General features: G+C 49.0%; 1 protein-coding gene across 3 annotated transcripts in view; it reads right to left on the bottom strand.

Moving 5' to 3' along the window:
• Positions 1 to 26,499, bottom strand: part of SUGCT (succinyl-CoA:glutarate-CoA transferase) — a 579,062-nt gene that overhangs the window by 502,063 nt on the left and 50,500 nt on the right. For all 3 annotated transcript variants that reach the window (XM_074284502.1, XM_074284501.1, XM_074284503.1), the window contains exons 7-8: positions 19,287 to 19,378; positions 9,246 to 9,365 (exon numbers count right to left, since the gene is read on the bottom strand). In XM_074284502.1, the coding sequence (XP_074140603.1) occupies positions 9,246 to 9,365; positions 19,287 to 19,378 (212 nt within the window). The remainder of the gene's footprint in view (positions 1 to 9,245; positions 9,366 to 19,286; positions 19,379 to 26,499) is intronic.

Below are 26,499 nucleotides of genomic sequence, written 5' to 3'. Positions count from 1 at the left end.
ATTCCCTGCATAAACTTAAAATTTAAAACTACCCAACACTGCAATCGAGGAGAAATATGGTATAATAGAACTGATGAATAAATATTTATTAAGTACTTACTGTCTATCTGGCACTGTGCTAAATTCTGGAGATTCAAAAAGAGGCAAGAGATGGTTCCCGTCCTCAGGGAGCTTAAAAGTCTAACAGGGAAATAACGTACAAACAAATATGCACAAATGTGTTGTATGTAGGATCAATAGCAAATAATGAGCAGAGAGAAGGCCTGAATTCAGAGAGGTTGGTGAAGGCTTCCTGTGGATGCTGGGCTCAAAGCCTACATCCATATTTGTTTGCTCTAGAGTTCAAATCTCACCCTTGTGTTTCTCTTGCGTGTCTGCGATCACCTAATTTCCTTTAAATAGGAGAAGGTTTGATCCCTGAGGTCCTTTTCAGCTCCAGTCTAAGAGCCCCCAACTTTCAGCAAATTCCCTCTCTCCGATGACCGGTGTCTCACTTCCCTTATCTGAATGGCAACAAGGTGTCTCTGATCTTCTGCAGCGAAATCCGTAACCCAAGCTTAGAGAAATCCAGGTGTGTGTCTTGAGAAAAATTATGTGCCTGGGATCACTGTGCTTTTTCCAAAGCTATTTCTGCCACAGATCTCAGAGAATTTATTACAGAAATCACAAGAATTAAAGGGGTCCCTTTTCTCTCACACATGAAAAAGGGATACCCCACAAATGGCCCTGAGGGGTGTGTGTCTGTCTCTCTGTCTCTGTCTCTTTGTCTCTGCCTCTATCTCTCTGTGTCTCTCTCAATCTCTCTCTTTCTCTCCCCCTTTCTCTTCCTCTCCTCCCCTTCACACACACACACACACACACACACACACACACACACACACACAAACACGGTTCTCCAGAAACTGACCCATTGTGGTGGTGATGTCAGGAGCCTGTTTGCAATTAAACACAGGAAGGATATTAAAACTTCCAAGAGAGATTTCTTTTCAAGCCACAACAGAGGAAGGGGAGCCACAGCCTAATTGAAACCACATCCAAACCCACTTCCTCCTTATTTACCAGTATCATCTACAGGGCACTGTTTAGATGCTGACATTCAAAGGTCTGAAGCTGACAACTGTAAATCCTCTTAAGACCAAATATACGTGTGTATGTATAGAGATAGATAGACAGAGAAATAGAGAGACAGAGATAGACAGATAGATAGACAGAGAGAGGGAGAGAGGGAGAGAGAGAGAGGGAGAGAGAGAGAGAGAGAGAGAGAGAGAGAGAGAGAGAGAGAGAGAGAGAGAGAGAGAGATGGATGGAGAGAAAGAGAGAGGAAGAGAGAGACAGAGACAGAGACAGAGACACAGAGACACACAGATAGAGAGATAGAGATAGATAGATAGATAGACAGAGACAGAGAGAGAGACAGAGACAGAGACAGAGACAGAGAGAGAGAGATGGATGGATGGACGGACGGTCGGATAGACTGATGGACAGATGATAGATGTCTCAAAAGCCCTTTATGACAAGGACTAAAACTGTATCTCTAGAAGCTACAAGAAGTGGGCACCCTTGGCCCCATGCAGGAGCAGGGGAGGAGCCAAGCCTCCTCTTGGGGCTGCCCCAGCCGGGCCCCACTGGGGCCCACAAATCATCAAAGTAGATCCGTAGCTGCCATCCAGCTCTGCCCAGGGCGGCCGGGCGCTGCGTGCACAGGCTTCCCGTTAGGATGCCGCATTCAGTGCCCGGTGGCTCACTCACGCACCCTGGCCCCGGGGGCCCAGGACCACCGGAGGACCTCAGTTCCCAATCCTCTGGCTGCTGCCTCCTCCCCCCCTGCAGTGAGGCCCTCACCTCCGGGCTCTCCCTCCCTGGGGGGTCCCGGCTGGAAAAGGGACGCTGGTCCCTGCCCTCAGTCTCCACGTGGCTCCGAGTGGAGGCGCTCGGTCCGGAAGTCTGCACTGGTCCCTCTAGACGTGTCCCCGCCTCCCGCTGCTCCCCCAGATTCTCCGCGGGATAAATCCCGGACGCGCTGCCCCTGGCTCGCAGGAAGGGAGCCTCATTAAAGTGAGGGCACAGGCAGGCACAGATAAGTAAAACTACAGAAATAAGGCCAGCCCCGTGGCTTGGTGTCCGTACGGAACTCTGGGGAAGGGGAAGCAGCGCCCCTTCCCCGCCCTCGGAGCCGGGTGGTCCGAGGCTGCCGGCCCGCGGCCTCCTCTCTGGCCGCAGCTCCCGATCCTCCGCCGTCGCCCCTTCCTGTGGTTCTCCTCCTCACGATAAGGTGCTAAGGCGAACAAGCGTTCACCCGGGAGGCGCGGCCGCGAGCATGGAGTTTCCTTCCTTAGAGAAACGCTGGGAAACCGCGTCGGGCATCTTCCCCTCCCCCACTTAAGATGCCCCATGTTTACATAGCTTAGAGTTCCTCGCTCATTGAATAAGCACTTATTAAGCGCTTACTGCACGCCAGGCACTGGTAGGAAGGGAAGCCCCCGGAAGGAGCCAGCGGCCGCCCTCGAGGAGACGGCGTTCTACTCAGGACAAACGTCGCGTGAGCGGTCAAGTCAATGCAAAGTATAGACCGCGCTAACATGCACAGACACGTCATCAGACGTCCTCCCTCGGAGCACTAACACGGGGACCGGGCCATGGGAGGAGGGATCCCAGGAGGCAGTGAGGGAGCCGGGGAGGTGACAGGAGACGTCACCGTGAGGAGGGCCAATGAACGCCAAGCGTGCACCAAGGGGGGGCGGGGCGCCAGAACAGTCTAGAAGCACTCTAGAGCACGTGCATAAAAGACTGCTGAGCTCCCGAAGGCTGAAGGGAAAAAGGCTCCCTCCGCCCTGGGAAAGGCCGCGGTCCTGGCCGTGGAAACCCCGGCTGTCGGCCGTTAGCCTTTTGTTCTCCGGACATTTCTGGCGCCGAAGAGACCCCACTACAGCCTCGGCCCGTTCTCCATCCGGCTCATCCCAGACCGCCAGGGATTTCAGCATCCGTGCCCAAGACCACCGTCAGCTCCTCGGCTTGGCTTTTAAAGCGCTTCCCACCCCCTTCCTCCTCCGGAGCCCGAAGTCCCAGGGCCGGGCCTCCGGCTGCCTCGGGTCCCGCTAAGGCCCCCTTCTCCATTCCCTGCCCCCTCGGGCCGGGCTGTCCCTCTATCGATGCCCGATTCTCCCAGATTCTCCCAGGTGCGGCTGGCCCTGGCGCGTTATCGCATGTGTCCCTGATCTGACTGTAAAGGGTCCGGCTTTACCCGTTCTTGTTTCTGTTTTTGTTTTTATCTCCAGTGCTCATCACAATATCTGGCGCATAGTAGGTGCTTAATAAATCCCTCTTATCTTATTAAAAAAAAAAAAAAAAAAACAGGCCCAGGGAGAAAATGATCTAACCACTGATTTTTTATGAAATTGGACACCATCTAGAACGTTCCCCTCTTTATGTCCACTCATTTCCTATGCAAAGACGGTAAGATAGCTGTCAATAAATAATTCCCAGATGTGATATCCCAGTCACAGGGATCTTGGAATAATCCTGGAGAACAAAGGAGGGCCTACAAGCTTGGTGACCAACAAGGACCTCAAGTCTTCTTTTTTCTAACTTAATTTTCCTGGTTCATTTTGGGTTCTAAACTGCCCCCCTCCTTCCCTCACTAGAGGAGGCCCCCCTTGGCACAGATTTACAGAAACGTGGAAAGCCGGACCATAAGCATGAACCGGAGTCCAGAGCCGGAGAGCGCCTCCCTTTGTACCTGAGCATTCACGACACTCAGATAACTGAGTTATTGACGTTATCATTTGAACGATACTCCTGTTTCTATCCACAACGTTCACTTGGTTTCTCCTCTTTATTTCATGTTTCCGGGTCTTCTCTAAAATCACCCTGCTCATTTCTACACAATAACATTCCATAACAATCCCGGACGTCACTGATCCAGCCATTGCCCAGCTGATGGGCATCCGCCCAGCCTCCAGTTCTTTGCTCCCACAAAGAGCTGCTCTCCATATCGTAGAATCTCCTTTTTCCCTGACTTCCTTAGGACACCGACCTAGGCAGGGGGTTATGATTCTTTGGATGTAATTCCAGATTGCTCTAAAGATTGGTCAGATCCATTCTCAGTTCTACCAGCAGTGCATTAGGGGTTTTGGGGGGGTTTGGTTTTTTTTTGTTTGTTTGTTTCTCTACATCATTCAAATTTTCAAAAACAAAAAAGATGGCTGTTTCCAATGACAGGCCAGGGAGCGTGACTTTATTATGTTCCATTCCTCCTGACGTGCCCTGCTGACGGAACGATTTGTGAGTACTTTGAAGAAAAGGGGGAAATGGTCCTGAAGGACCTGAGGCTGTTTAGCCTGGGGAGAAGACTCAGGCTTGGTCCCTCTCTGGGCGCGGTTAGGTTCTTACATGGAAGCATTCAGTGCGGAGCCACTTGCACCGTCCCACACAGCAGAGCCAGGGCGGCTGATCACAGGTTCCCCAAGGGGAAGGGGCGGCCCCGATCGGCAGCCCTGGAGGTCTTCCAGAGGAAAGCAGATTCCCACATGTCAGGGAAGCTACGGAGAGCATCCCTGCTTGGGTGCGGGCCAGCCTTGTGACCAGAAGGTCTAAATCTACGAGCAAAGGCACTATTTTGTGCCTCTTGAGGCTGTTTATAAAGCAAGCCCTAGACTCGCCCCTTCTCTAGTGATCCATTTTGAACCATCCTCCATTTTCCACATGTATTTTTTCTCACTAATTTCAAATGAAAATTGCAGTTACAAGATAAGTAACATTCAGCGGCTGGAGGAAAGGCCCCTTGATTTTAGGGGGAAAAAAATACAAAAGAAGCAGATAATAACATAGAGGAAGGTGAAGAAAAGATGAAGAACAAATCCCCCACATAGGACTGGAGAAGACCAAGTGCCACGAAGGTGGAATCTGATTGGAGACGATCCCAGAGAGGAAACGATTGATAAGGTCTCGAGGAAATGAAAGGACGAGGGTGGAATGGGGTCCTGCCCCCAGAAGCCCAGCCAGGAAGGCGCCATTAAGCGTTAACCAGCGTGGGACAGGCCACATCAAGGCTGCCGTGGGAGGCTGGCTGAGATGGGACATCCTGGAAAACTGCTGAGGTTAAGTGCGATGGGGGTGGAGGCCGGGCAATGAGCTCACGGTGTCTCACCCCATCTATTGGTACTTAGGAAACTGTCCCTTTGCCTCAAGCGCTGCAATAACCTATTTGGTCTCCCTCCAGCTTCTCCCCTCTCTGATCCAACCACTATTCCTAAGGCAGAGCTCAGAAAATCTGGAAGCTTCCAATTGCTCAATTAAATCAAACTTTAAAATCAAACTCATTCTTTTGGTATCAATAATTTTTCACCTCTGTGTCCATCTGGAGTTAATGATTCATTATTACTCTCCCTCACACATTCGGCATTTCCATCATACTGCCCTATTTGTTACTGTCCCTATATAAGTCATCTCCCACCTCCAGGGCTTTGCATCAGCTGTGCTCCTCACCGAGCTTGAACTCCCTCCTCACCTCAGGCCCCGAATCCTAAATTTGCTTCAAATTTCAGTTCACATGACCGATGTACTCCCATACAAGCTCTCTCCTGATCCCCCACTTATGATGGCTCCTGCCAAAAAAAAAAAAATCTACTTTATTTTTTCTTTTCTCTGCTGTTATTTGGACTGTAAGTTTCCTGAGGACAGTGATTAATTCAATTTTGTCTTACTCCTTTGATACAGAAGTACTTAAAGTGAGAGTGAGCCTCAGTCTACTTCACAGCCTGTAAGGGGCACAATTTTCCCAAGGGGCTTCGCTGGGCAGCAGCTGCCATGGAAATGTTCCTTTATTGACAGCTCAGTGCTGGTAATGGTACTAACCTAACGTCAACCAAAGGCCCATGTGAACTACAGAATGTCAATCATTCACTAACTTCACTAAATCCACTAATTTATTCACTAACTTATTCAGATCTTAAATCCTAAGATATTAGGGCTATAAGGCAGCTGGATAGAGAGCTGAAAAGGAAGAGCCCCCATTGGCCAAAGACCATCCCAATGAGGCTATGCTCCAGAAATAGGGCGTGGATGGGATAAACTGGGGGAAGACACCCCCCCCCCCGTGAGAACAACAATAACAAGTTGAACCATAGCTAAAAGCTGTAGGGGTTCGATTATCTTAGATAAGCAGACATTTCCCTCCTGTCTCCCCACCACCCTCACCTTTTCATTAGTATTTAAGTACCTAAAAGGTAAAGTGTTCTGGGGCTGATATTTAGTCTCTGAGTGAATTAAATTCACTAGTTAATGGGAGAAAAGGGGAAGGAGAGCCTCTGCTAGGGTCTATAATCCTGTGTTTGCAGCTTGCTTGTTCTTTGCATTCCTCAACTGACACTTTGTTTGTTGGGAGTTGCCCTTTCTCAACAGATTGTAATAAATCCTTTTTGACTTATTTATCTTGGGAGTCTCGGCTTTTAATCTGGGTACAGGTCACATAGGAAGTTATTGTTTTATACAGTAATATGACCCTCTCCTGCCACCAAAAAATAAAAAAGAATTCAATTGAAAGGTAGGTGAAAGACTAATGGAATGCCTTGGGTTGTTTTTTTTTTCTTTTTTAAGGGGCAACCAGGTGGTGCAATGGATAGATCATGGGGGCTGAAGTCAGGAAGTCAAATCTCACTTCAAAGTAGCTGTGTGACTCTGGGTAAATCACTTAACTCCATTTGCCTCAGCTTCCTCATCTGTAAAAGGAGCTGGAGGAGGAAATGGCACCGACTCCAGCATCTCCATCCAGAAAACTCCAAAGGGCTCTAAACAGTTGGACACAACTGAAGAACAATATTTTTTAAAGCATATGTAAAATATGTCACTCATATTTTTGCATTGAGAAAAGAAAATGCAAACTCTTCTTAAATGAATATAAGATACTAAACTATTTCAGAAAGCCTAGGAACTCCAGACAGTCCCTGCTGTGATGAAGACTGCAGCCCTTAAAACTTAGAAGGTCAATGGGATAAATATCCATGACTCTACTGGGCAGGAAGCCAACCCCAAGAGACTGTGATTCGTTGAAGTTCACACAGGTTCTGGACATCACACCTAAAATTCAAATCAGAGAGTCTAGGGTTCAAACTCCATCTTTACCCCTTTACTGCTTAGGTGACTCTGGGTAGCCCATAGATCTGGTTGTGCCTCAAGTTACCTTTTCTGTAAAATGAGCTGCTGGATTAGAGGTCACTAACTCTATGTTCACTTCCAGCTCAAAAACTACATCCCCATGAGCTTTTGAGACTCGTAACTCAGGAAAAAAAAATGTATATACATATATATACACACACACACACACACATATATATATGTAGGTATAGATATAGATAAAGTTTTATATATATATATATATATTCATGCTTATTTTTGAGATGCAAATATCAGGCCTTCAATTCCTTTATAATTTAGAATCTTGGAAAGCTGCCTAAGGCCCCGAGTCCTAGAGCACATCACAGAGGTAGGATTTGAATTCGTCTTTATGACACCAAGGTCAATTTTGTACCACCTCCTACTCCCTGCATTCCCTCTGCCAGATCATTTCGGCACTGGGGGCTTCAGCTCAGGGAGGCCCCTCTGCAACTCCAGTCAACTAGAATTCTTCACTGCCTTGAAAGGAAAAGGAATTTGGGAACCTTTTTGTAATGGCTTTTCTGTTTAAGTTTAAAGCAAAAAAAAAAAAAATTATGGCTCTAAACCAGCAAGGGACCTCAATATATCCTTTTACTGATAAGGAATTAGATAAGGTCTAGAGAATTTACATGACTTGCCTCAGATTAACAGAAGGAGCAAATGGCAGAGTCAGAATGGAACTCTCCTCCTCTGACTCCAGAGCCTGCCCTTAACTATTACAAACCTCTAAGATTTCTTCTTTAACTTACCTATTTCTTTCTTTTCTTTTCTTCCTGACTTCCTTGCTATGCTTTCATCTTTTTCTTTCTTTCTGTCTTTCTTCTTTTCTTCCTTTCATCCTTTTCTTCCTTCTTTCCTTTCTTTCTTCCTTCCTTCCTTTGTTTCTTCCTTCCTTCCTTTCATCCTTTCTTTCTTCCTTCCTTTCTTTGTTTTTTCATTTCTTCTCTTCTTTCTTCCTTCCTCCCTTCCTGCCTTTCTGTCTTCTTTCCTTCCTTCCTTCCTTTCTTCCTTTTCTTTCTTCCTTCCTTCCTCTCTTTCTTTCTTCCTTATTTTCTCTTTCTTTCTTTCTTTTTTTTTTTTTGTAGCAACATGGCCTTCACAATTTTTCCCAATCATTGAAAGAAAGACATCAGAACTATGTTTCTAGGTTTACGATTTGCCCATGTTTGGCATTCAAGTAGGACATTCCAAGCCGGAGCCCCCAGAGCCCATAAAGCAATTTTCCCACAGTGAAATGTCTCCTCTCACAAATTAAATTTTACTTTGCTCTCCCTTGGGAGGGTGGACCTGAAGCTCCCAGTGAAAACCACATGAAATAACCCCAAGAGCTAACAACCAAGCAGTCCCAGAGGTCAGGGCTCAAATCAAGCCTTTCCGGAAATGAATGCCAGGGCCCTTTCATAGTGCCCCATTGTCCTTGTAGTGGCAGTGAAGGAAAAAAGGAAGAACAAACACTAATTAAGCACCTGCTCTCTGTGTCAGGTCTTTCTAATATCTCCTCTGATCTTCACAAAAACCCTGGGAGCTAAGTGCTATCTCATCTCCATTTTAAGCTGAGGAAACTGAGGCAGACTGCCCAGGATCATATGCCCAGGTAAATATCTGGGGCTGGATTTGAACACTCTCCCTGGCTCCAGACCCAGAGGTCTATCCATAGAGCCATTTTGCTGCTGGTGTCCAGCTAATGGTGAGCTAACTCTTTTAAGTCCCAGATGACCAAGAGTGCAAGAAAGTGACCGAGTCTCAAAAATGTAACAACTGTACCCCATCTCAGCAAGCAGAGAAATTCAACCTGGTTAATTCGGGTCACAATATATCACAACAAACACCTTGACAGTGAAAATCCACCAATGGTATTGTTTCCATATCTCAGTGACTAGGTGATCTCACTATTGGGAATACTTCCTTCAAGTCCTAGGCAATGGACTAAGTACTTCAATCAATAGCCAATACAACAAAAAAGTCCATTACAACAAAAGAAAACATACATCCTTAGTGTCTGGAAAGATGAAATGGCTTGGTATGGGGAAAGGGAATCCGGCCATTCACATTAGGCCATTCTGCGAAATGGAACACTGTTGTTCGGCTCTTACCTGAGATGACAGCAGGTTGCAGTCAATGTAGAGACCTCTCCCCGCCATGATGGCGCCGTACGAATATAAGCCAGTGGCAAGATCTGTCATGGCAACCCCCAGACGAACCGGCTCTCCATCCTGCAGAAGGGAGAGAAGGACAGAGTAAAGATGAACATATTCTTCATCACAGAACTTGGAAACTGAAGATTCAGAGTGGGAAGGGAATTTGAAAGTCCCTTCTAACGTCTTAAGTATATTCCAGGATTCTTTCAGAAACATTTTGCATTGCTTATGTTGAAAAACACTTTCAATTGAACTAATACGTGACCCCAGGTCTTCCGGCCCAAAGCCAGCCTTCTTTCCTCTACAGCCCGTGAGGCGTTCCCCTCATGAAAATCAGTAACTGCCCATGATGGACGCCGTCTATTTTGTTTCTTTATTTCTCTCTGTTCTACTAGCTCCCCACCCCATTTTAAAAAAGAAAAAGAAAAGAAGAAAACTGTGAGAAAGTTATTTATAGTCAAGCAAAACAAACTCCCGAATTGGTCGTGTCCCAAAATCAGATGTCTCAATCAGTCTGTGTGACAGGAGAGCGGAGTCCCGTTCTATTCCCTCTGGAATCATGGGGGTCATTGTGTTGTCAGTGCACGGATCAGAGTTCTGGTCTCTCAGAGTTGTTTGTCTTTCAATGATGTGGTTGTCGTACAAATTGTCTGCCTGGCTATGTTTGCCTCAATGTACATCAGTTCACAGCAGTCTTCTGAGGTTTCTCTGAAACCATCCCTTTCATCATTTCTTACAGCACAATTCCAGTTTGCATCCCATACTAGCTGCATGAGCCTGGGCAAGTCAACTGTTTGTCTCAGTTTCCCCATTTGTAAAACTCAACTGAAGAAGGAAATGTCAAGCCAATTCAGTGTCTTTGCCAAGAAAATCTCAAACAGGGTCATGAAGGAGTCAGAAATAATGACTGAACAACAACAAAAACATTCACCTGCTATAATTTGTCCAGTTATACTTTAACTGATGGACGCCACCTCAGTTTCCAGTTCTTTGCTGCCACTAAAAAAAACTATAAATATTATTTTACATATGGATCCTATTCCTCTTCCATTGATCTCTTTGGAGAATAGGCCTAAAAGCACACCGGATGGGTCAAAGGATTCGTACAACTGGGGAACTTTGGGGCCACAGTTCCAAATTGCTTTGCTGGACCACTTTATAATTCCAACAACAGTGCGGCGCCAGGCAAATATAGGTTCTACATAAATGCTAATTCCTTAACCTTATTCTCCTTCTTTTTTCCGAAAGCCCTTCCAATATTTATATTTTCTTTTTTTGTCAACTGTAGAACCTCAGAGTGATTTAATTTGGATTTCCCCAATCACTACCATACTATATTTTTATTCCCTATCATCACCCCAGAGGGTGCCTCTAAAGGGTGCTTAATAAAAAATGACTAATAATAATAACTCACATTTATATAACACTTTAAAGTTGGCAAAGCACTTTATTATGTTAGCTCAGTGGATCCTCACCACCCTGCAAGGTGGATGCTATTATTATCCCCATTTTGACAGATAAGAAAACAGACTGAGAAGTTAAGTGACTTAGCTAAGATCCCACAACTAGGGTCTGAGGTAGGACCTAACATCCAAACTCCTCACTCTAGCTACTGCATCACTGAGTTGCCTCAGAATTTATCAACTCCCCCTCTCCTATCTCAGGACCCTCCCCAGGTCTGTGGTAGGCAAGCAGGGCATCCCCAGAAGTGATGAGCATACTGAGACAGCAGCTCCGTATTCAGATCTTAATTCCCATCTAGCCATTCTGCCCCACTTCCTTCCAAACTCAATTCAAGGGTCATTTGTTCCAAAAAGCCTGGCTTGACTGCCTGCCCCATTAAGGGCCTCCCCTTGGAAATGACTTTGTATTCCCTTAAAAATTCATTTTCAAAGACTTATATGAACTGATGCTGAATGAAATGAGCAGAACCAGGAGATCCTTGTATACTTCAACAACAATACTATATGATGATGAATCCTGATGGACGTGGCCCTCTCTTCAATAATGAGATGAGCCAAATCAGTTCCGATAGAGCAGTAATGAACTGAACCAGCTACACCCAGCAAAAGGACTCTGGGAGACGACTATGAACCACTACATAGAATTCCCAGTCCCTCTATTTTTGTCCACCTGCATTTTTGATTTCCTTCACAGGCTAATTGTACACTGTTTCAAGTCCGATTCCTTTTGTGCAGCAAAACAACTGTTTGGACATGTAGACATATATTGTAGTTAATTTATACTTTAACATATTTAACATGTATTGGTCAACCTGCCCTCTGGGGGTGGGGGAAGGAAGGGAAAAATTAGAAGAAAAGGTTTGGCAATTGTCAATGTTGTAAAATTACCCATGCATCTATCTGGTAAATAAAAACTATTATTAAAAAAAAAAAAGTTCATTTTCAAGACACCTACCATTGCTCCTACTGGAATGGAAGCTCCTGGAGGGCAGGAACTGGCCCTTTTGTCCTTGTATCTGGACTATGGTAAGTACCTAATAAATGCTTGTTGATGTTGGCCCATTAGATTACTCAACGAATGTTTCTTAGAACAGAGAGAAGCCAGAAGGGAAGGATCAGGGAAGCAAGAACCAGCCAAAGAGGAATGGGCTGGCTTCCCCCTTCTTGGAAGTGTCCAAGACAAGGCTGAACCACCACTTTGTCACGTATATCCCAGAGGGGATTTCTTTAGCCTTGAGGTAGACCATCTGGCTGCCAGGGTCTTCTCCAACTCTCCATTTCTATGACTCAGGGAAGACATATACAGATTTATACAAAGCAACCAGAACCTTGAGAACAATATACACAAGCCCAATAATGTCAATGAAAGAACACCCAACGCAGCCCAACTCTCCTTAATTGTGACTATCAATCAGTCCATCACAAACATTTACTAAATACCTACTATGTGCCAGGAGACACAAAGAAAGGGAAAAGCAGCTTCTGTTCTCGAGGATCTCACTTCCGGTGGGGAGACCACCTGAGAACAATTAGGTAGAAACAAGCTACCCACAGAGTAAATTGGAGACAATCCCAGATGGAAGGCACCAGCGGGAAGGGAGGACTGCGATTAGATGGATTTGAAGGTAGGGAAGACCAGATACCGAGATGAGGTGGGAGACTGATCCTCTCAGTAGAGAAGGGGAGGACTATGGGTGTGAATTGTGATACACCACAGGTTTGGTCTTTCTCTGTATCGGTTTTTTCTTTAAAATAATAGTTCCAAATGAATAAATGAATGAATGAATGAATGAATGAATGAATAAATAAATAAATAAATAAATAATGAAAATAAATAACAGTTCCAATATCTATCCCTTGTAAATAAGATATTTTTTAAAATATTAGGGAAGATTCAATAGAAGTGATATCAGGAAATCAAATGACATCAATAAAAAAAACTTGGCAAGAGTAAGTTATGTGTGTTTCCTCCCATGATGGGACTAAGCAGAAAATGCTCACTCTCTACACTGGTAACAAATGAAAAGGTTCAAGGAGAAAGGGCAGAATTGTGAGAATAAATGCCAAGATGTGTACCCACAGCCCCCTAGAACAGGCCTGTACAAGGTCTTGGAAGGAAGGAAGGCAGGGGGTGCAGGGGACCCCGCGTCACGCTTCCAATGACCACTAGAGGGACAAAATCCGTGTGAGGCTGCGGGATGTTCCCACGTTACACTCCTGCTTAAAGAGAGCGGCTGTTGCCAAACTCATCAGCCCTCAAGTGGGAGCAGCTCCCCACATCCACGCAGCCGCCCTCCCCCCTTCCGAAAAGCATAAACTCAAACTTTTTTCACCCCTTGATTCCAGGAATTGACTCCTTGGGAACTCACCAAGTTCTCAAAGCCTCCTAAGCAGTGGCTCTCTCAGAAATACCTTTGAACTCCTTCCCACGGAGGGGGGAGGCCCCCATACCACCCAGCTAGCCCACCATCGGGCCTTCAAGCTGAGAGGAAACCTCTAAGGGCTGCTGGGGGAATAAGGATTGGAGTCAGAACCAGAGTGCAAAGCTCCTGTCTCCCATCTGCCTTTTTCCCCAGGGCCCATCCGTGCCCCCTCTGCCAGCTAGAGCTTAAGGCTCCCCATTGGCAGCCTTGGGCAGTACCCACACTCGGCAGCCCACAAATGCTCAGCCCTTCCCTATGCCATCTTCCCCAGGCTGAGTCCCCATTGTTGTCCAAGGGGCTGTGGGAAGGAGTCCTGGGTAGATGGTACCACAAGTTCAGCTAGATGGTTCTTCTGGACCCAGAACTGAAACAGACCTTAGCACCTGTCTCATCGGAACTTTTCATTTCGCAGATAAGAGAACCGAGATCCCCAGAGGGGGCGTGACTTGCCCAAACCCACACGGGTAGTTCTCAGCAGAGCCAGAATTCAAACATGGGACCCCTCCCATTGGCCCATACTTAGCCCTGAAGAGCTTTTCTGCCGGCCCCTCCTGATCCTCTTATTTAGAATAACGTAAACTCCGTGAGGGGAGAGGCTGCTGCGTCGGCTTTATGTGCCCCATGCATAGCACAGTCCCTGGCAGTAGTAGGGGCTTACTAAAGGCTTGCTGAACTAAAAATCTCCAGGTTATCACATGAGCGAGCAGGCTTGCGATAATATACCCGAATGAGCCCCACTTAGCCTTCCTGTGGGGGTTTTTATGACCCGTGTTTGGAGATTCTGATCTAATCTGGCTTGAAGGAATGAAGGCCGGCTTTATCTTACAGCCCCGAAAGGAGAATGTTCTCTCTCAAAACTTTTGCTTAGTTCTGCTCTTCTGCTGTTCAAACATTCTTATCAATGGCTTGGAGAAAAGCATAAATGTCACACTCATAAAAACTGCACAGAACAGATAAACATCCTGCCTAACAGTGCCCACATCCAAAAAGGGTTTCACGAGCTGGACCAGGAGAACAATTTATACAATAAAAACACTGCGAAAACAAACAGTCTTGGAAGACCCAAGACCTCTGGCCCATAGATCGACGGTGATTCCAGAGGAACGACACTCCCCAGCTCCCAGCTGAAGCCCTCGGAATACAGGCCCATGTTTCTGGAAGTGATCCGTGTGGTGATTGGTTTTGCTTAAACATGCACGTTTGCTCCCAGGAGCTCCTTTTTTTTGGTTTTTTTCCTTTCTTGTTATGGCTTTTTAAAAAGGAGCAAGAGAAAATAAATGTATGTTACTTGAAAAAATTGAATTTGACTGAAAATAAAATTGAATAGCAATCTCTACAAAGGCCCCATTTGTCCAAGCTGAAGCTCTGTGTCAAAGGTCACAAAAGCAGTAAGTGGCAGAGGCAGCATTTGAACCCGGGGCTCTGCCTTGGGAGCCTGACCCCCCTCCCACTGCAGCACACTGCAGAGCTGGCTTTGGAGTTGATCCCGGGGGAAGTTTCTTGTCTCTGGAGCATTCCAGGTCTAACATGGGGCACCCTGTGCCCCAATCACATGAGTGGGTGAGGATAGGCTCCTGTGACTGGTTACCCTTCCAAGTAAACATTTCTTTATAAGTTAATCCAGTTAAATGGACCTGGGGCCCAGGGAACCTCTCCCTCCACTTGGAAAAGTAGGGGCAACAGCCAAATGGGGCAAAAGTCTAATTCACCTCTAACCTCCTTACAGGGACTGGAGAACCTTGGACAGGAGGTGACCTGTAACCTCCCTGTTTTTGGGTAGTGGAGGCCAGAATAACAAGAGTTAGCAGAATGATTAGAGAGAAGAGGTCCAGGCTGACTCCCCCAGCGGTGCTCAAAGGCCCGAGTCCTCAGTGGCCCGTCCCTCGATGGACAAGAAGCCAGGAAGATCTGAGTTCCTATGTGACCTCAGAAGGTTCCTCACCTGTGGGGTCACAACAGCACGAACCTGACAGGATGGTTGAGAGAATTCAGTGATGATATTGGTAAAGCTTTTAACGCATAGTAGGCTCTACAGAAATGCTGATTTCCTTCTCCTTTCCTCAAGCTTCAGCTGCCCACTTTCAGGCTGCCCATGATGGGGGCAGAGGGAGGAAAAGGGAAGGCCCACAGCCTGATCTGTCCGAGCCCCTCCATCCCACCCCAAGCCCCTGGAGCTTGCATTTACTAGTCACCTACTTCCCTTAGGGTTCTGCAGCTTGTCTGCAGTTCAGAAAGTAACTGTTTGGGTCCTGATTCTGCCCCGTCCCAGCACAGACCAGAAACATGAATCCGAGAATCGGTCTGGTCAATCTTCCCCTTTGGGAAATTCTAAAAAGGCTTGTTTATTGCTAAGTTTCCTGAATAAATACAGCACATATGCAGGACAGAGATGCTCTGGGCCCCAGCCTTGGGGCAGGTCCATCCCCAAACTCAACAGGAAGGAGACTTGTGTCTCCTCTTCTCGAGGGCTGCCAAGGCCAGGGCCTCCCCACTGGCCCCCAGAAGCCATTCCAAAGCTTCCCCCTCCAACGGTCAAGACGGCCTCTTTAAGGTCCAGACCAAATATCTTCTCTTTAATTTAAGTTTATTTCCTCTTGCTCATTCTTCCTCAAACAAAAGGAATTTGCTCCACATTCTCCCTATAAAAATCCTTTTATACATTTAAAGATAGAAATCAAGTCATCTCCCAGGCTGCTCTGGGCTAAACAAATCCAGTCCCTCGGCCTTTCGGCAGAGCTGAGGCCTTTCCCCATGTTGGCGGACGCTGTGGCTCTCTCTGCAGAGTCGTGTTATTAAGTGCATAAAATAAAGTCCGTACACTTACAAAGGATTGCAATTATGTGGAAAGACTATTGGGAAGATACCTAAAAAGCCCAGGTTAAGGCTTAAAGGGCTCCAGGCTTAAAGGGACTTTTTTCAGCCACCAGACAATTTCTGTCGTTCTGCATGGGACCTTCTCTGATTTCTCCTTTTTGGAAATGTTATGACGTATCACCTGCTTGGCCAGGCAATGTCCCTGGCCCCAAAGAAGGTGAGCAATGAGCCTGCCCCCCAAGGCTCCTCAAGGAAGTGAGAATGAGCCTGGCCATCCTCCAGCCCCTAAAGGAGGTGGGCAATGAGCCTGCCCCCCAAGGCTCCTCAAGGAGGTGAGAATGAGCCTGGCCATCCTCCAGCCCCTAAAGGAGGTGGGCAATGAGCCTGCCCCCCAAGGCTCTTCAAGGAGGTGAGAATGAGCCTGGCCATCCTCCAGCTCCCAATGGAGGTGAGCAATGAGCCTGCCCCCCCCAAGGCTCCTCAAGGAGGTGAGAATGAGCCTGGCCATCCTCCAGCCCCTAAAGGAGGTGGGCAATGAGCCTGCCCCCCAAGGCTCCTCAAGGAGGTGAGCAATGAGCCCCCTGCAGCCCCTAAAGGAGGTGAGCAATGAGCCTGCCCCCCAAGGCTCCTAAAGGAGGTGAGAATGAGCCTGGCCATCCTCCAGCCCCTAAAGGAGGTGGGCAATGAGCCTGCCCCCCAAGGCTCCTAAAGGAGGTGAGCAATGAGCCCCCTGCTGCCCCTAAAGGAGGTGAGCAATGAGACTAATTTTGGAAGAAACCAGATATTGGGGGGGGGAATGAATGAAGAGTGAATTCTGCATACCTAGGTATGGAAGGGTAGTCTGTACAAAGGCAAAGAGACAGGAAGTAGTTTGTGGGGGCAAAGGAGGCCAGCTTGCCAAGGCTGGCACCTACAAGGAATGATGGACAGGAAGGTGGGAAAATCCAGCTAGGGCCAGGCCCTGAGGGACTCTCAGAACCAAACAAGTGACCCTAAAAATAATAGGCAGCTCCAAGCCAGCTTCCCCAAGGGAGAGTTGATGACAACTGACCACAGTAACTCATGTTCTCTGCGTGGGGACTTGGGGAAGGTCCCATCACCCAACATCGCCCAATCCTCCATCAGCTTTCTGGGCTGCTGGCTCCCATCGCCGAGTGTGCAGTGCATTAGAGCCCCAGCCTGCCTGGGGCATTCGGCCAAGCTACAAGGATTTACTGCCCCCTGCTGATCCTCAGGACCCCCATGTTGAGCAGGCAAGCAGGCTCAGGGGGCCCTGCTGGGTGAATGGTCCCAGCTCTGAGAGTGGCCACAGGTGGGGGAGGACTCCTGCCTAAGGATTGAACTTGGCTCATGTCCACCCCCAGTCTGTGTTAATTCAACTCCAGTGGGCCTGAAGAAGCCACCAAAAAAACTAGGACACCCTGACGTATAAAAATGCCAAGGCAAATTCAGGCTTTTGTTCCGAAAGATGACACAGGCAGAACCTTTCTGTCCCCACCGCCAATCCTCTGTCCCTCCTGGCCGAGTCTGCGGCTGGGAGCTTAAGTCCACAGGAGGGTAAGAAAAATGCCTCCACTACATGGTTCAATGGGAGTAGGAGGGTGGCAGGGTAGGAGCTATTCCTCAGGAGTCTGGGTAGCAGAACTGATAGCCTGTCCCAGTGGGAGCAGCACTACTAAAAATCACCTCAAAGGACAGAAAGGAACAAGCACTTATTAAGCACCTATCATGGGCCAGTCACTGTGCTAAGTGCTATACAAATATCATCTCATTTGATCTTCACAAAAACCCTTCGACGTAGATATCATCCCCATTTTACAGATGAGGAAACTGAGACAAACAGATTAAGTGAATTGCCCAACGTCACACAGCTGGCAAATGTCCACGAATGGATTTGACTTCATATCTCCGGCCCCGGAGACACGGAGCTGCTCGGGACCCCAGGTTTTCACACTAGAACCTCTACCTTTAGTAAACAAATCTGAGAGCTTACTATGCTGCTGGTGGGTAGGGCAGACCAGGACAAGAAGCTTCTACGGGCCCTTCCAAGCCACGCAGGTCCCCAAAACTTCGCAGGGAGTTGCTCCAAATCTTCCCAGTTTCAATTTCACAGAACAAGATGTCCCCACCCTGGGCATCTGCTGGTGTCCCATTCCCTTCTCCTGACCCTCCCCGCCCCCCGCTCCTGCTTCCCTTTGTGGATTATTTCCCCCTTCTGATTGTAAGGTCCTTGAGGGTAGGGACTGTCCTGTTTATATTCGTATCTCAAGATCTTAGAACAAAGTCTGACAGAAAGCAAGTTTTTAGTAAACATTTTACCTCAATCTAAAGAAGGTCCATTTGGGCCTTTCTCCAGTTAAGTCTACGCCATAGGAGTATGATTCAGCATCTGGACAGGGACAAGGGGTTGTTTCCAGCCCTCAATCAATGACCCTCTGGTTCCGAGAGTCCCTCAGGGCCTGGCCCGAGCGGATTCTCCAACCTTCCTGTCCATCATCTCTTGTAGGTGAGAGTCTTGGCAAGCTGGCTTCCTTGACCCCCACAAACTACTTCCTGTCTTTCCTTTGCACAGGCTACCCTTCCCTATCTAGCTACGTCCAATAGCAACCCTGTCCATGAAAGGGCAGGGAATGAGTTTAGTCTGGAATTGCTTGGCCCAGGCAGACTCTGGGAAATCCTTCTAAAAGTGGTCATTAAACCCTTCTCTGAGCACTGTGTTTGGTCTTCTTCAAGAGCAAAATATGAACAACAACAAGGGAGCCCCAACTCATGCTTTTATACCCAGAAAATCTGGTACATAAAGGAGGCGTTGTGGCCAATCAGCGAGAGCCCCAAGATGGGAAGGCCCTGAATTCAAATCCCACTACTGACATCTGTATTTGCCCGTTAAAGTATGGGCAAGTCACAGATCCAGAATCACAGAATGGCAGAGTTGGAAGGGATTGATTGAGGTCACTAATCTAATCCATACTTAAATAAGGAATCCTTGTTACAATATACACAAAATGCACTTGAATATCTCCCACAAAGGGAACCCACTACCTCCCAAGGTAGCCCATTTGACTTCTGGACAGCTGTGAGTTAACAAGCATTTATTAATTGCCTACTGTGTGCCAGGCATTGTACTAAATTCTAGAGATTCAAAAAAAGGCAAAAATTAGTCCCTGCCCTCAAGGAGCTTCCATTCTAATGGTGCGATCAGAAAAAGGAGGTTCTCATTTGTCTTTTACCTCCTCCGTAAAGTAACATAAACCAAGTGTGGCTGGGCAAGGTAGCAATAAGGAAGAGATATTTACCTCTGGCCCTGTAATGTGCATGAGACCAGAAACAGCAGATGCGACAGCATCATAGCCAGCTCTGTGACTCATTGGGCCCGTCTGACCATAACCTGAAACAGAAAGGAGGTGTGTTAGAACTCTAGACACCATGCTCACCGAGAGAGAGACCCCCCTCCCGTGACACATGCACCCAAGAATCTCAGCATATATTGCTGTATCAGGATCCCCATCCCAAAGGTCGCAGGTCACAGACCTAGGGCTAGAAAGGATTTCGGAGATCAGGTGGTCCAAGCGCTTCATTTTATAAGTGAGGAAATGAAGTCTCATTTTCCCAAGTTCACATCCAGGTAGTAAGTGCCAAGTTAGGACACGAACCTAACTCTCCAGAGCTCCAGAGCCCGTTGAGCTGCATCATACTGGAACATAAAAACACTTCCCCCAAAACCATTATATTTGCAAAACTCAATACTTGAATATTGGTTCTTAGGGCACAAGTCTAGCTATCACTGGCAGAATCCATCTAGGTGGAATTTTGAGGCTGTCGCTCCTTAGAGTAGGCTCTGCTGAGCAGAGAGAACATTACTATCCCTTTCCAAGTTCCTAAAAGGAAAATTTTGCCAAATATGAGAAGAGGTAATTTAAGATACAGGAAGTCTGCTCTCCTTCTTTCTGGATTGAATGTGCCCCGAGATATCCCTTGAGCTCCTCCCCAGTGACTTCCCTTGAACTCCTCCCCAGTGGCTTCCCTTGAGCTCCATCGCCAGTGACTTCCCTTGAGCGCCATCCCCAGTGACTTCCCTTGAGCTCCATCGCCAGTGACTTCCCTTGAGCTCCATCCCCAGTGACTTCCCTTGAGCTCCATCGCCAGTGACTTCCCTTGAGCGCCATCCCCAGTGACTTCCCTTGAGCTCCATCGCCAGTGACTTCCCTTGAGCTCCATCCCCAGTGACTTCCCTTGAGCTCCATCACCAGTGACTTCCCTTGATCTCCATCCCCAGTGACTTCCCTTGAGCTCCATCTCCGGTGACTTCCCTTGAGCTCCATAGCCAGTGACTTCCCTTGAGCTCCATCGCCAGGGACTTCCCTTGAGCTCCATCGCCAGTGACTTCCCTTGAGCTCCATCCCCACTGACTTCCCTTGAGCTCCATCACCAGTGACTTCCCTTGATCTCCATCCCCAGTGACTTCCCTTGAGCTCCATCGCCAGTGACTTCCCTTGAGCTCCATCTCTGGTGACTTCCCTTGAACTCCATCCTCAGTGACTTTCCTTGAGCTCCATCTCCGGTGACTTCCCTTGAGCTCCATCGCCAGTGACTTCCCTTGAGCTCCATCCCCACTGACTTCCCTTGATCTCCATCCCCAGTGACTTCCCTTGAGCTCCATCCCCACTGACTTCCCTTGAGCTCCATCCCCACTGACTTCCCTTGAGCTCCATCCCCACTGACTTCCCTTGATCTCCATCCTCAGTGACTTTCCTTGAGCTCCATCCCCAGTGACTTCCCTTGAGCTCCATCCCCGGTGACTTCCCTTGAGCTCCATCCCCACTGACTTCCCTTGAGCTCCATCCCCACTGACTTCCCTTGAGCTCCATCCCCACTGACTTCCCTTGATCTCCATCCTCAGTGACTTTCCTTGAGCTCCATCTCCAGTGACTTCCCTTGAGCTCCATCCCCAGTGACTTCCCTTGAGCTCCCACCAACTTCCCTTGAGCTCCATCCCCAGTGACTTCCCTTGAGCTCCATCCCCAGTGACTTCCCTTGAGCTCCATCCCCAGTGACTTCCCTTGAGCTCCATCCCCGGTGACTTCCCTTGAGCTCCATCCCCACTGACTTCCCTTGAGCTCCCACCAACTTCCCTTGAGCTCCATCCCCAGTGACTTCCCTTGAGCTCCATCCCCAGTGACTTCCTTTGAGCTCCATCACCAGTGACTTCCCTTGAGCGCCATCCCCAGTGACTTCCCTAGAGCTCCATCCTCAGTGACTTTCCTTGAGCTCCTTCTCCGGTGACTTCCCTTGAACTCCATCCTCAGTGACTTCCCTTGAGCTCCATCCCCAGTGACTTCCCTTGAGCTCCATCTCTGGTGACTTCCCTTGAGCTCCATCTCTGGTGACTTTCCTTGAGCTCCATCGCCAGTGACTTTCCTTGAGCTCCATCCCCAGTGACTTCCCTTGAGCTCCATCGCCAGTGACTTTCCTTGAGCTCCATCCCCAGTGACTTCCCTTGAGCTCCATCGCCAGTGACTTTCCTTGAGCTCCATCTCCGGTGACTTCCCTTGAACTCCATCCTCAGTGACTTTCCTTGAGCTCCATCTCCGGTGACTTCCCTTGAGCTCCATCCCCAGTGACTTCCCTTGAGCTCCATCATCTCTGGTGACTTCCCTTGAGCTCCATCTCTGGTAACTTTCCTTGAGCTCCATCTCTGGTGACTTTCCTTAAGCTCCATCCCCAGTGACTTCCCTAGAGCTCCATCCTCAGTGACTTTCCTTGAGCTCCATCTCCGGTGACTTCCCTTGAACTCCATCCTCAGTGACTTCCCTTGAGCTCCATCCCCAGTGACTTCCCTTGAGCTCCATCTCTGGTGACTTCCCTTGAGCTCCATCTCTGGTGACTTTCCTTGAGCTCCATCTCCGGTGACTTCCCTTGAACTCCATCCTCAGGGACTTTCCTTGAGCTCCATCTCCGGTGACTTCCCTTGAGCTCCATCCCCAGTGACTTCCCTTGAGCTCCATCTCTGGTGACTTCCCTTGAGCTCCATCTCTGGTGACTTTCCTTGAGCTCCATCCCCAGTGACTTCCCTTGAGCTCCATCGCCAGTGACTTTCCTTGAGCTCCATCTCCGGTGACTTCCCTTGAACTCCATCCTCAGTGACTTTCCTTGAGCTCCATCTCCGGTGACTTCCCTTGAGCTCCATCGCCAGTGACTTCCCTTGAGCTCCATCCCCACTGACTTCCCTTGATCTCCATCCCCAGTGACTTCCCTTGAGCTCCATCCCCACTGACTTCCCTTGATCTCCATCCCCAGTGACTTCCCTTGAGCTCCATCCCCACTGACTTCCCTTGAGCTCCATCCCCACTGACTTCCCTTGAGCTCCATCCCCACTGACTTCCCTTGATCTCCATCCTCAGTGACTTTCCTTGAGCTCCATCCCCAGTGACTTCCCTTGAGCTCCATCCCCGGTGACTTCCCTTGAGCTCCATCGCCACTGACTTCCCTTGAGCTCCATCCCCACTGACTTCCCTTGAGCTCCATCCCCACTGACTTCCCTTGATCTCCATCCTCAGTGACTTTCCTTGAGCTCCATCTCCAGTGACTTCCCTTGAGCTCCATCCCCAGTGACTTCCCTTGAGCTCCCACCAACTTCCCTTGAGCTCCATCCCCAGTGACTTCCCTTGAGCTCCATCCCCAGTGACTTCCCTTGAGCTCCATCCCCAGTGACTTCCCTTGAGCTCCATCCCCGGTGACTTCCCTTGAGCTCCATCCCCACTGACTTCCCTTGAGCTCCCACCAACTTCCCTTGAGCTCCATCCCCAGTGACTTCCCTTGAGCTCCATCCCCAGTGACTTCCTTTGAGCTCCATCACCAGTGACTTCCCTTGAGCGCCATCCCCAGTGACTTCCCTAGAGCTCCATCCTCAGTGACTTTCCTTGAGCTCCTTCTCCGGTGACTTCCCTTGAACTCCATCCTCAGTGACTTCCCTTGAGCTCCATCCCCAGTGACTTCCCTTGAGCTCCATCTCTGGTGACTTCCCTTGAGCTCCATCTCTGGTGACTTTCCTTGAGCTCCATCGCCAGTGACTTTCCTTGAGCTCCATCCCCAGTGACTTCCCTTGAGCTCCATCGCCAGTGACTTTCCTTGAGCTCCATCCCCAGTGACTTCCCTTGAGCTCCATCGCCAGTGACTTTCCTTGAGCTCCATCTCCGGTGACTTCCCTTGAACTCCATCCTCAGTGACTTTCCTTGAGCTCCATCTCCGGTGACTTCCCTTGAGCTCCATCCCCAGTGACTTCCCTTGAGCTCCATCTCTGGTGACTTCCCTTGAGCTCCATCTCTGGTAACTTTCCTTGAGCTCCATCTCTGGTGACTTTCCTTAAGCTCCATCCCCAGTGACTTCCCTAGAGCTCCATCCTCAGTGACTTTCCTTGAGCTCCATCTCCGGTGACTTCCCTTGAACTCCATCCTCAGTGACTTCCCTTGAGCTCCATCCCCAGTGACTTCCCTTGAGCTCCATCTCTGGTGACTTCCCTTGAGCTCCATCTCTGGTGACTTTCCTTGAGCTCCATCTCCGGTGACTTCCCTTGAACTCCATCCTCAGTGACTTTCCTTGAGCTCCATCTCCGGTGACTTCCCTTGAGCTCCATCCCCAGTGACTTCCCTTGAGCTCCATCTCTGGTGACTTCCCTTGAGCTCCATCTCTGGTGACTTTCCTTGAGCTCCATCCCCAGTGACTTCCCTTGAGCTCCATCGCCAGTGACTTTCCTTGAGCTCCATCTCCGGTGACTTCCCTTGAACTCCATCCTCAGTGACTTTCCTTGAGCTCCATCTCCGGTGACTTCCCTTGAGCTCCATCCCCAGTGACTTCCCTTGAGCTCCATCTCTGGTGACTTCCCTTGAGCTCCATCTCTGGTGACTTTCCTTGAGCTCCATCGCCAGTGACTTTCCTTGAGCTCCATCCCCAGTGACTTCCCTTGAGCTCCATCGCCAGTGACTTTCCTTGAGCTCCATCCCCAGTGACTTCCCTTGAGCTCCATCTCCGGTGACTTCCCTTGAGCTCCATCTCTGGTGACTTTCCTTGAGCTCCATCGCCAGTGACTTTCCTTGAGCTCCATCCCCAGTGACTTCCCTTGAGCTCCATCACCAGTGACTTTCCTTGAGCTCCATCCCCAGTGACTTCCCTTGAACTCCATCCTCAGTGACTTCCCTTGAGCTCCATCCCCAGTGACTTCCCTTGAGCTCCATCTCTGGTGACTTCCCTTGAGCTCCATCTCTGGTGACTTTCCTTGAGCTCCATCCTCAGTGACTTTCCTTGAGCTCCATCTCCGGTGACTTCCCTTGAACTCCATCCTCAGTGACTTTCCTTGAGCTCCATCTCCGGTGACTTCCCTTGAACTCCATCCTCAGTGACTTCCCTTGAGCTCCATCCCCAGTGACTTCCCTTGAGCTCCATCTCTGGTGACTTCCCTTGAGCTCCATCTCTGGTGACTTTCCTTGAGCTCCATCTCCGGTGACTTCCCTTGAACTCCATCCTCAGTGACTTTCCTTGAGCTCCATCTCCGGTGACTTCCCTTGAGCTCCATCCCCAGTGACTTCCCTTGAGCTCCATCTCTGGTGACTTCCCTTGAGCTCCATCTCTGGTGACTTTCCTTGAGCTCCATCCCCAGTGACTTCCCTTGAGCTCCATCGCCAGTGACTTTCCTTGAGCTCCATCTCCGGTGACTTCCCTTGAACTCCATCCTCAGTGACTTTCCTTGAGCTCCATCTCCGGTGACTTCCCTTGAGCTCCATCCCCAGTGACTTCCCTTGAGCTCCATCTCTGGTGACTTCCCTTGAGCTCCATCTCTGGTGACTTTCCTTGAGCTCCATCGCCAGTGACTTTCCTTGAGCTCCATCCCCAGTGACTTCCCTTGAGCTCCATCGCCAGTGACTTTCCTTGAGCTCCATCCCCAGTGACTTCCCTTGAGCTCCATCTCCGGTGACTTCCCTTGAGCTCCATCTCTGGTGACTTTCCTTGAGCTCCATCGCCAGTGACTTTCCTTGAGCTCCATCCCCAGTGACTTCCCTTGAGCTCCATCACCAGTGACTTTCCTTGAGCTCCATCCCCAGTGACTTCCCTTGAACTCCATCCTCAGTGACTTCCCTTGAGCTCCATCCCCAGTGACTTCCCTTGAGCTCCATCTCTGGTGACTTCCCTTGAGCTCCATCTCTGGTGACTTTCCTTGAGCTCCATCGCCAGTGACTTTCCTTGAGCTCCATCGCCAGTGACTTCCCTTGAGCTCCATCGCCAGTGACTTTCCTTGAGCTCCATCCCCAGTGACTTCCCTTGAGCTCCATCGCCAGTGACTTTCCTTGAGCTCCATCTCCGGTGACTTCCCTTGAACTCCATCCTCAGTGACTTTCCTTGAGCTCCATCTCCGGTGACTTCCCTTGAGCTCCATCCCCAGTGACTTCCCTTGAGCTCCATCTCTGGTGACTTCCCTTGAGCTCCATCTCTGGTGAATTTCCTTGAGCTCCATCTCTGGTGACTTTCCTTGAGCTCCATCCCCAGTGACTTCCCTAGAGCTCCATCCTCAGTGACTTTCCTTGAGCTCCATCTCCGGTGACTTCCCTTGAACTCCATCCTCAGTGACTTCCCTTGAGCTCCATCCCCAGTGACTTCCCTTGAGCTCCATCTCTGGTGACTTCCCTTGAGCTCCATCTCTGGTGACTTTCCTTGAGCTCCATCTCCGGTGACTTCCCTTGAACTCCATCCTTGAGCTCCATCTCCGGTGACTTCCCTTGAGCTCCATCCCCAGTGACTTCCCTTGAGCTCCATCTCTGGTGACTTCCCTTGAGCTCCATCTCTGGTGACTTTCCTTGAGCTCCATCCCCAGTGACTTCCCTTGAGCTCCATCGCCAGTGACTTTCCTTGAGCTCCATCTCCGGTGACTTCCCTTGAACTCCATCCTCAGTGACTTTCCTTGAGCTCCATCTCCGGTGACTTCCCTTGAGCTCCATCCCCAGTGACTTCCCTTGAGCTCCATCTCTGGTGACTTCCCTTGAGCTCCATCTCTGGTGACTTTCCTTGAGCTCCATCGCCAGTGACTTTCCTTGAGCTCCATCCCCAGTGACTTCCCTTGAGCTCCATCGCCAGTGACTTTCCTTGAGCTCCATCCCCAGTGACTTCCCTTGAGCTCCATCTCTGGTGACTTCCCTTGAGCTCCATCTCTGGTGACTTTCCTTGAGCTCCATCGCCAGTGACTTTCCTTGAGCTCCATCCCCAGTGACTTCCCTTGAGCTCCATCACCAGTGACTTTCCTTGAGCTCCATCCCCAGTGACTTCCCTTGAGCTCCATCGCCAGTGACTTTCCTTGAGCTCCATCCCCAGTACTTCCCTTGAGCTCCATCTCTGGTGACTTTCCTTGAGCTCCATCCCCAGTGACTTCCCTTGAGCTCTATCTCCATCTCTGTGACTTCCCAGAAAATAACACAGTTCTCTGGCCACAATTCCTCCATGTGTTGGCTTCTCTTATTGAATGAG

Source organism: Sminthopsis crassicaudata, chromosome 1 (assembly GCF_048593235.1).
Source record: "Sminthopsis crassicaudata isolate SCR6 chromosome 1, ASM4859323v1, whole genome shotgun sequence".
NCBI classification, from domain to species: Eukaryota; Metazoa; Chordata; class Mammalia; order Dasyuromorphia; family Dasyuridae; genus Sminthopsis; species Sminthopsis crassicaudata.
The sequence above is the reverse complement of the archived record's forward strand: the minus strand, read 5'-3'. Positions and strand labels throughout refer to the sequence as shown.